This window comes from Mustela nivalis (genome assembly GCF_964662115.1).
Source record: "Mustela nivalis genome assembly, chromosome: 10".
Lineage (NCBI taxonomy): Eukaryota > Metazoa > Chordata > Mammalia > Carnivora > Mustelidae > Mustela > Mustela nivalis.
Window position 1 is genome coordinate 108,715,926 of NC_139029.1, and position 10,792 is coordinate 108,726,717.

Here is a 10,792-nt window from a genome sequence, read left to right on the forward strand (position 1 = left end):
TTTGTTTTGTTGAGATATTTCTGTTTATCCCAAGGCAAAGTGAACATAGTTTGATTCAACTTCAGACAGGGTCCTTGACCTCTCTCTGCCTCCCAAACCCAAGGGATGTGACTACAGAGTAAAGTCACTTATTTGTAATAACTCCTCACAAACTTCACAGACAACACTTTTACATTTTCAGAGCCTGTTAGTCCCTACCATCACACACTCTCATCCCCCCCCCCAGCCCCACCCAACCCTGCCAGCCACATCCCAAAGCTCTGTCCTGCCTCATGGAAACACATGCGCTTTGGAGGCAGGCAGACCTAACTTCAAATTTAACTCTAACTCTTTCTAGGTATGTGACCTTGTGTAGTTTACTTAACATCTCTGTACCTCAGTTTCTTCATCAGTAAATTGGATGTAATGATACCTACCTCAGAGTTACCTCATAGATAAAGCACTCGACTTACTTCCCAAACTTACTTTCCCTTAATTCCCAAACATTTCTGGAGGTTCAAAGCCCCTTCAGATAAAGGAGGATCTAATTAATCTGCAGGACCCATCTTGTTCCCCAACCTCCCTCTCACACTGACCTCCTCTGAACTGATCATCACCATAACAGCATCTGGGATGGGATTCCCACCAGGGACTGGAGCCAGCCCCTCTTCACGCAGATGGCCCTCCTGCAGGTTGCATCTCACTCTGTTCCTCTTACAGGGACTTGCCATTGCTGCAGGGCTGCCTTCACTCTGCCAGTCTTTGCAGCCAAGTTCCTTACTGCACCTTCCCATCCTGATTGTCATTGCCTTTCCTGTGGGCTGCATGCAGACAAGTAAGGACTGCGAAGATGCCTTTCCAGAAACTACATGTACTTCCTGCAAAAATGTGTGTCAGAGCTCCTTTGGGACTCGGCTTCAAGCTCAGAATGTTTACTTCTCATCAGCTTTCAAGGATGATATTTCTTCACCCACAGAAAAGCTTGATGTTTATAAAGTGCCACATTGTAATAGAGGGGAACTGTGGCCAGAAATTGAGGGCTCTGATGCACCCATCTATTCTTCAGTAACTACTTCTCTAAGGGTTCTTGGTGCCTTCATTTACATAAGGCACCAAGTTAGTTATGAGGATCCAATGAAATGAGGTGGTAATGAAAATTAAATCAAATCAAAATAGATCAAGCAGTAATTACCAGTACTGTTAATCTCTTGAGGACTTTCTCCTGGAACTGCCAGGTGACAAACTTGTAAGTGTAGAAACTGCTGGCATCCTGCTCCACAGTTTCCCTCAGGCCTAGCCCTATGTCTGAAATAAAATGTTTTCCATAAATATTTGCGGATTGGTTGACCAGTTGAGTTCCCTGTCTTTTCAATGAAAGGATTGCATTTATTTATCTTAAGCCTTTTCTCCCACCATTTGTAAAATGGTGCCTACCCATAGGATGGGGGTATTAAACTCGTGTGTGTGTGTGTGTGTGTGTGTGTGTGTGTTATGTTATGTTAATCACCATACAGTATACCATTAGTTCTTGATGTAGTGGTCCAAGATTCACCGTTTACATATAACACCCAGTGATCCATGCAATATGTGCCCTCCTTAATACCCACCACCAGGCTCAACCATCCCCCCACGCCCACCCCCTATAAAACCCTGTTTGTTTCTTGGAGTCCACAGTCTCTCATGGTTCATCTCCCCCTCTGATTTCTCCCCTTTCACAATTCCTTTCCTTCTCCTAATGTCCTCCATGTTATTCCTTATGTTCCACAAGTAAGTGAAACCATATGATAATTGACTTTCTCTGCTTGATAATCTTTTTTTAATAAAAAAATGAGACCCAACCAAAAAGAAATGATATTGAATTTCTTGCATGACTCATGAACTTGGCATGAGAGGCAATTCCAAAACAAGAATTCTAAGAATGTTCTAAGTAATGGCAATATCACCAGATAAACATGTGTAGCTTCCCAAAGTGAAAAGGATAGCCCTCAATAGATGGAAATCTCTTTTTTTAGTATTTTTTTACTTTTATTTTTTTAAGTGTTCCAAGATTCATTGGTTATGCATCACACCCAGTGCTCTATGTAATACATGCCCTCCTTAATACCCACCACCAGACTCACCCATCCCCCCACCACCCTCCCTTCCAAAATCCTCAGTTTGTTTCTCAGAGTCCACAGTCTCTCATGGTTCATCTCCCCCTCCATTTCCCCCAATTCACTTTTCCTTTAAAAAATTAAAAAAGAAAAAAAACAAGGAGTCCATGACTTTGCAGTCACATGGAGACAAAGAGTGTTCACCAGCCCCGACCTGTGCCAAGCACTGCTGAGCCCATCACAACAGAAAAGAGTTTCCCTTATATGATGAGACAGACCCAAGGAGGGAATCAGGAAGGGCACCGAGGGTAATAAGAGGGCCTGCTCATTAAGCTAAAACAGCCACGTGTCAGCAGGTAAAACAGACAAGAAGGGAAGTGAGGCTGGGCTGGGCGAAGCCTGTATGAATCAATCCTTCCCATGGGGTGGGGATGGCCTTTCTAAAACACTAACCTCCATTAAATCCCCTATAAAAGGTTCCTGTGCTGCTGACCTGGTACTCCATACATCACCTAACTGCCACTTGCTCATCTTGTCTGTGCATTAGGTAAGTGCCTTCCTGAGAAACCTCTTTCTCATTCTGTGTCTTGGTGATCTGAGCTCATAAAACCAGGCTGTCAGATCCAGGTCACAGCCCTGTGGTTCCAACTGTGGGCAAAAATTATCTGCTCTGATGACTGGGTGTGTGCATGTGGGAGAGGATGCTCTTCTGAAGCCATGGCGTTCTTTCCTTCTCCCCTGTGGTTAGCCTGGCCACAGCTTCTCCCACCAAAACCTATTTTAGCAGCAGCAATGGAACCACCCATGTGCCTTTCTGTACATCAAAGGTGTCTTATTCTTAATGTTCTGGAAGCCTCTTTGCACTGCTCAGAGTCTGGGAGGTCAGAACAGTTTACTCCTGCCAACCTGACAATGGGCTTGAAACTTGTCACAGAGGAAGTGGCTTATGTGGTTGTCCTCCTCCACCTGAGGGCCATATTTAGGCAAGATGAGTTTACAGATTTATCCAAAGGGATCTGAAGTTAACTAAAAAGTCACATTATTTTTACTATTTATAGGTCAGTGTTAAGGTTAGCCATGTAGTAAACAACAAAAAAATTGGATCTTTGCGTTTCTCTGTTGGGGTACAATATTCTGAGTTTTTTACCTTGATGTACAAAAGCAAAGTCTGCCTGAATTTTTGGCTACTGTGGGGGTAGAAAGAACACATCCTGAAGAGCCCACCTTGGCCTTCAGCCAAATTATTCCACCTTCCCCAGTGCCAGGTCTCCCTCCTTCCCGCTTCCCTTCATTCTCCTGCCTCTGTACCCAGGCCTTCCTTCTCTCAACTTTGTACCCAGGCCTTCTTTCTCTCATGCCTTCTCCTTCCCAACTCATGATGCCCTCTCCTAGTGTCCCAGCTTCGCAGCCTTCTTTATTCCCCTGTATTTGAAACTTGCCATCTCTGATGCCATGTCCTGGTCTCTGAGACTTCTGCTTCAATGCACCTCCACATCCCTTTGTATTTTTCCCATTCAGCTGCACCCAAGACTCACTTCAGGCTATGCCTAGATCCCTGGCTAATGAGAAGGAAAATCTCTCCCTTCATTTGGGAGCCATTACTCAAAGGCCACCAACACTGTGAGCTGGCAGGAGCTACCAACCTATGGCCAAACTGACTTCCCTTACAGGTCTCAGTGCTGAGGACAGATGTCACATTTAGAGGAACTTAGGACTGGGAATATTGCCAATAGCTGGTAGCCTAGCCTCTTTCTGAACACCTAGCCAAAAGCAGCAAGAAAAGGTGGAGTCAGTTCCCTGGTGTTCCTGCTTGGCAAGGGGTTGACTTACATATGTACTTACTGCCTGTCAGTGGTCGCAGCAGCATCCTACAGCATATGACAGGCAACCATTGACTGGATAGACTGTCCACAAGGTACAGTATAGAAGATTCACTGCATTTGGGTTAAGGAGATGTGGGTCTTTGTGTTTCTTGGTTCCCCCAATCTGTGGGGCCTTGAACAAATCATCTAACTTCTCTGAATCTGTTTGTCACCTATTAAAAAAAAGTGGAGCTAATAAGGAGTACAAGGGACGACACATATGGAAGTGCTTTGTGAGCAGTAGTTTACGTAAATGTACAAACATTAGGTATGTGTATAACATCATAATGATATTTAATAGCTCCCACTTAGTATAAGCCAGCATCTGCCAGGTGCTTTATATGAATTATCTCTTTTAATCCTCACAATAATCCTATAAAGTACATATTTGATAGGATTATCTTCATTTCACAATTAGTAAACCAAGACATGGAAAGGCAAAGCAACCTGCCCAACCTCACCAGGTAGGTGGTGAAGGTAGCATAGAAGTCCTGACTCTGGAGCCTGCTGTTAATCATAGTGTGTCTCTCCTTCCCATTCATAAAACCCATTAAGTAGGAAAGGAGATGGGAAGACCCAGACAGAAAGACCGAACCACCGAAGACTATGGACTCCAAAAGACAAACTCAGGGTTTTAGAGGGGAAGGAGCAGGTGGGGGGCGGGGGTGGGGAGATGGGTGATCCTGGTGATGGGTATTAAGGAGGACACAGATTGCATGGAGCACTGGGTGTTATATGTAAACAATGAATCATGGAACACTACATCAAAAATTAATGATGTACTATATGGTGACTAAAATAACATAATAAAAAGGGAGAGAGAGAGAGACAGGAAGCAGAACTGAATATGCGAGAAAAGACTGGGAAGAAGCAGGAGGAAACACTAACATTGACTTTGGAGCCCCCGAGGGGGCTTTGTTTCTTTCTCCAGCCTGAGTCCAAAGATGCCTCAATTATTGCGAAACATTAATGAGATCATCGAAGCCTTTGGGTGCTACGCCAGGACTGAGGGCAACTGCCCAGTGCTTACCCGGGGGGAGCTGAAAAGGCTCCTGGAACATGAGTTTGCTGATGTCATTGTGGTATGATGCCGGGCCAGGTGGGGAGGGCAGGAGAGGAGAGATGAAACAGATTTGCCTGCAGATGCTTTGCCTCAGGAATCTTAGGCGGCAGTCGCTGGATCCAGGCCCACCGGGCCTCCTGGCAGCTCTGCAGGCTGAGAAAGGAAAGGTAAGGGAGCAAGAGACAGTCACAGCAGTTCACAGGTCAGGTCCTTAGAGAAAATACCTTGATTTCAATTAATTCTAATTTGGAAACAAGGTGAAATGACTCACAGGGGACAGCTCAGAAAGAAACAGAGCCTTTGAAGATTCAAGAAATGAAAGTAATTGCTGCTTTCTGGTGTTTCTTAAATCTGATATAGTAACTACTTCCTATGTCTATCAGAAATTTGAAAAAAAAAAAGAAATTTGATCACCCATTAATAAGAATGCATTAGAAGCATAGTTCAGTATCTTGCAGTAGCTCAAAAATATTAGTTGAGTGTTCACATCAGAAATTGAGTTTTGAAGGACAGGTTGGTTATTATCAGCTGGGGATACACTCTAAGAGCCCCTCCCCACTTCTCCAACCACTGACAAAGCAGACCTAGGACCTTGAGGCATTTCCCTGTCCCTCCCTGTCTTTGGTTTATCTAAAGCAACCAGGATGATGGTCTTAGAGACAGGAATGTATAGACACACAGGATGCATATTCAGGGCAACTTGTGGTCCCACCAGACCCCACCCACCCCATCTTCAGAAAGCACCTTAGCCTCAGCATGGATCTCACAGAATTCTCTTTGGGCTATGTTCCTGCTGTGTTTCTCCTGGTGCTTGGTTTGCTGGAGAGCATCCTGCTCAATGCCAGAGGTCAGGGACTGAGGACAACCCAAAGACTCATTATGAGCTCAGTCATTTATTCATTCTTCATTGAATCTTGATCCAGTTCTCCTAGAGGCCAGGAATTATGGCAGGCACAGATGATACAAAAAAAAAAAATGTACTTTTTACCCTTGAAAGAAGGGCAGGATGGCACACTGAAAATGGTTTCATGTTAGGGCTGCTGTAGCTATGTGAGTGGTATGGAGCCAGCACAGATGGACTCCCAAGTTCAGGGTTGGGAAGCCTGAAAGCTGAGTGCACTGGCCCAACCACACCTTCCTCAGGTGAGGGATGCTGACTTGGTCTCTTCTCCACAGAAACCCCATGATCCTGCCACTGTGGATGAAGTCCTGCACCTGCTGGATGAAGATGATACAGGGACTGTGGAGTTCAACGAATTCCTGGTCCTGGTGTTTAAAATCACCCAAGCCTGTTTCAAGACAATGAGTAAGAGTCCTGAGGAGACTTGTGGATCTCAAGAGTCTGGAAGCCTCCCCACTGAGGCCTCACAAGAGCTGAGGAAAGAACAGAGCAAGAGAGCTGAGGTGCAGCAGATTAGGGAAGGACAGATTTGCGAGAGGAGCCAATGTGTACAGTGCACTCTGGCCTCCAGGGGACAGGCAGGTGTTGGGGCTCAGAACCATGCTCAGGGTCTTGGCCAGGATAGGCAGTCTGAATCTCAGAGACAAGAGAAAGAAAGTCAGCAGACACAAGCTCGGAGACATGTGCAGCAGACCCAGAGAGTAGGAGGAGACAAGAGTCACCAGATCAGACAGAGGGAGTCAGAGAGACAGTCACAGACCAGGGAACAAGACAGAGCACAGAAGACAAGTGAATTAGTGACTAGAACTGGAACTCACACCCAGACAGATGAAAACCAAACTGTGGAGCAGGATAGGAGCCATCATATAGAAAGTCCTGACACACGGTCACAGGAGTCCACCCATGGCCAGACCAGAGGGACTGAGGTCCAGGGTCAAGATAGGAGCCAGACAAGCCAGATACTAACAGAACATGTTCAGACACCAGGAGGTACCACCCGGGCCATGGAGCCAGACAGGAGCCATCAGATAGGAAGCCCTGACACACAGCTACAGGAGTCCTCCCACGACCAGAGCAGAGGGTCTGAGGTCCAGGGTGAAGACAGGAGCCAGGTAAGCCAGATACTGACAGGAGAATGTGTTCAGACACCGGGAGGTGCCACCCAGGCCATGGAACTAGACAGGAGCCATCAGATAGGAAGCCCTGACACACAGCTACAGGAGTCCTCCCATGGTCAGACCAGAGGGTCCAAGGTCCAGGGTCAAAACAGGTGCCAAACAAGTGAAGTGGTGACAGGAGAACAGATTCAGACACAGGCAGCCTCAGAAACCCAGACACACACTCAGGCCATGGAGCAATACAGGAGCCACAATGCAAGTGACATAGGAGATAGAAATGAGGGACAGACCCAGAGGCAGTCAGGCCGTGGTCACAGATGGACACAAGTGAGCCACTATGAGGCAGGAGAGAAAAAGCTGGGAGGACAGGCCCAGGCTGGGACAAACACTCTGACAGGCAGACAGGACTGGAGGAGCACTCACCCAAGATGCAGTGTGACAGGTGGGCAGAGAGAGAGAGAACCCACAGTGGTTACCCAGGAGTGGGTGGATGACCACACAAGGGAGATGGAGATCCCAAGGCAGGGGCAGGGTAGCCTGCACACTGGCATGCCTTCAGCCCAGGGCCAGGAAGCAGCCCAGCCAGAAGGGAAGCGAGGCCTCACAGCCAGGGGGCTATATTCCTACTTCAAGAGCAATAAGCCATGAATATCCCAGCCCTGGACTCCAGTGTTCAGTACTGGAAGAAGACAACTGCAGAGGGGTTGGTTTGTCCTGCCCTGACCAGTCCAATTGGCATGACTCTGGACATTAGTTCTTAATCCTGGTGTTTTTCTCTTAGATCTTTCTCAATGAAAACTTTCCTGCAAGGTATTTTCTATCCTAAACTCCTCTCTGAGCTGCTCTGCTGTGCAGACACCCTCAGGAACAGGAAGACACAGAACCAGTCACCCATTTATGCCAAACTCTCCTCAGTTTGTGGGGGTTTCAGAGCTACTTTTATCTCTTCCTTCTGTCTATTATCCCATCTATCCTAATGCACCAATAAAACCTTCCTGAGCAACTGGGTTCTGTGTCCCTTTCAATCACTATTGACATGATAGATTAAGGGATACAGGGTTGTGATAATGAATTTGACATGGCCCCTACCCTACAAGAGCATCTGGTTGAGAAAATATTGTACAAGATTCCAAGAGTTATAAAAATGTGAAGAGAGCAGATATCATATTTCTATACTTGTCAGAGATGGATCATAAAAGTTTTCAACCAGAAAAGACTTTTTTGCAATGCCCTTAAAAGACAAGCTAGATTTAAGTAGGTAGATAAGCTCTTATTCTAAAGTGTTAAGTCTCTGTTGACATGTAAGTTCACATAGGAAGGCCAATTTAAGGTTACTAATAAATGGCAGAAGGCCACTGGGAACTTTGTAGGCAAGAAGGGAAAGGCAGTGCTACCAGGAACTGAGCCAGGAACCACAGCCTTGGCTCCTCCTCTGTGTCAGCTCTGACCTCCCATATGTCTCACTTGCTGGATATGAACAAGTTATGAGATAGAAATTCTTAACTCTGGTTTATTATAATAATCACCTCAGAAGCAGTTTTAAAATGTAGATTCTTGGGGCGCCTGGGTGGCTCATTGGGTTAAGCCTCTGCCTTTGGCTCAGGTCATGATCCCAAGGTCCTGGGATCGAGCCCCACATTGGGCTCTCTGCTCACCAGGGAGCCTGATTCCCCCTCTCTCTCTGCCTGCTGCTCTGCCTACTTGTGATCTCCATATGTCAAATAAGTAAAATCTTTAAAAAAAATAAAATAAAATATAGATTCTTCCACCTAACTTCAGGGACACTGGGTCTACAGGTTTCGAGTGGAGCCTGGGAAAACTGTGTAAAAACTATAAGGGGACTTCTGCCTCTGGCAGTGTGGTAGATTAGACTCTGAGGGGTCTTCTACAACAAAATAATTCGATCCTGTATAAAGCACATTTTCCCTTTCATTTTTGTTTACAAGAAGTTAGGGCAATCTCCAAGAAGAAAACGGAATGTGTTAGGTTGAATAACCACCCTTACACAGGGGAGGAGTTATGGTGGTGGAGAAATAGGGGGACCCTATGCCTCAGTCCTGATGCAGCTAGATAAATATCAAATCATTCTGAACACCTTAAGAAATCTATCTAAAGATTGAAAGAATAAACTGCATAACTAGGGGGAGATAAGGAGACACATCATGGAAGATGGGAGGTGCAAAGAAGTAATTTAGAGGGGAGAAAAAGAGTCATGGAAACTGCAGGGGGAGGGAGCCTTGATCAGGTAGAAAGGAGAGAGAGAGAGAGAGAGAGAGAGAGAGAGAGCGAGAACAGGGTGCATTGCACAAGATAAACACTTCCCCATAATCATCAATGGGAAAAATGAGAGGGGCTTATTATTGCAAGTTCTTATAAAAAATGGAACTCAAAGTCTCATGTTTTAGAAGTCCATCCCATCACCAGGGTGGAGCCTGGTGGGTGTAGAAACATTCCTGTGAAGAAGGAGGGTGGAGGCCAGGAGCAAGGAGCATGGTCTGAGAATCCCCTGGGTTGCACTGGGAGAGAAAAATGCCCCTCTTGGAGTGCATTTTGGAGAGATGGCATAGCCTCTCTGGGGACAAAAGAACCAGTGACTTCTGTTCATTAGCATAGAAGTAGAGACATCTTCTGAGGAGAGCCAGCCTGGACACTGGCTTTTTGCTGAACATTACTCTAAACTCTTAACTCCTGCACATTCCTGCAATTGCTTTTGGGAACAAACCAGTACCAGTCCTAGCACAGTGAGACCCTCCCCCAGAGGACCAGCATGGGCCTGTGCCCTGCCAGTTCCCTAAAATTTAGAGTTTGAAGCCTAGGCAGCATGCCTAAGATAAAACACAGGAGCACTGTGCTTCCAGGTGGACAGACAACCTGGACACAGACAGAACAAAGGCAGGGGTCTGACAGAAGCCAGGGACACAAGAGGGGAGATTGTCTGCTTTTCTATGAGGGCCTTTCTGAATAGTGGCAGATGTAAATGTCCTGCTCTGGGGACAAGAGAGTGGCCTGATGCCATTGACCCATTTCAGTAAAAAATATGGTGCTTCTGGTGGAGGTTGGAGCCACTAACACCAAGCACAATGCCACTGTGCCCTGCAGGTGCAGTTACACTCAGGCAAAACTGCCTGAGAATTAGGGCAGCAGAACCCTAACCCAGAAGACTAACACACACACACACACACACACACACACACACACACACACACACACACACAATTCTACTGACCATAGAGCTCTGTAAAGCTTCAGCTCTAGGGTAAATAGGATCTAGCCTTTTTTAACAAGCAGGTCAAAACACAACTAGTTAAAACTCATCACACAGTGGACAAGGTTCAAACACTTCCCACTGCAGGCAAGGAGAAATTCTGCAGAAGACTGACCTGAGAGAAAGAGCAGCTAAAACACAACAGCATCTTCTTGATCCATTCATCTGTTGATGGACGTCTAGGTTCTTTCCATAGTTTGGCTATTGTGGACATTGCTGCTATAAACATTCGGGTGCATGTGCCCCTTTGGAGGGGAGGGGGTTTGGGAGAAGGGGGTGGGATTATGGACATTGGGGAGGGTATGTGCTTTGGTGAGTGCTGTGAAGTGTGTAAACCTGGTGATTCACAGACCTGTACCCCTGGGGATAAAAATATATGTTTATAAAAAATAAAAAATTAATAAAAAAAAACAAAAAAACAAAACAAAACAAAACAAAAAAACACAACAGCAGTGCAGAAAGCATATATCAGAAACAATTCTTGAAGTGCCAGGCCCTGAACAGTATAATC

The 10,792-nt window shown here is 45.9% G+C and overlaps 1 protein-coding gene across 1 annotated transcript; it reads left to right on the forward strand.

The window, feature by feature from the left end:
- Positions 1-4,878: 4,878 nt before the first annotated feature.
- CRNN (cornulin) lies at positions 4,879-7,828 on the forward strand (the record flags this gene model as incomplete). Its single annotated transcript, XM_082685802.1, has 2 exons — positions 4,879-5,016; positions 6,174-7,828. 2 exons carry the CDS (start codon positions 4,879-4,881, stop codon positions 7,662-7,664), a joined length of 1,629 nt encoding a protein of 542 aa, XP_082541928.1. The 3' UTR covers positions 7,665-7,828.
- Between the last annotated feature and the right edge of the window lie 2,964 nt (positions 7,829-10,792).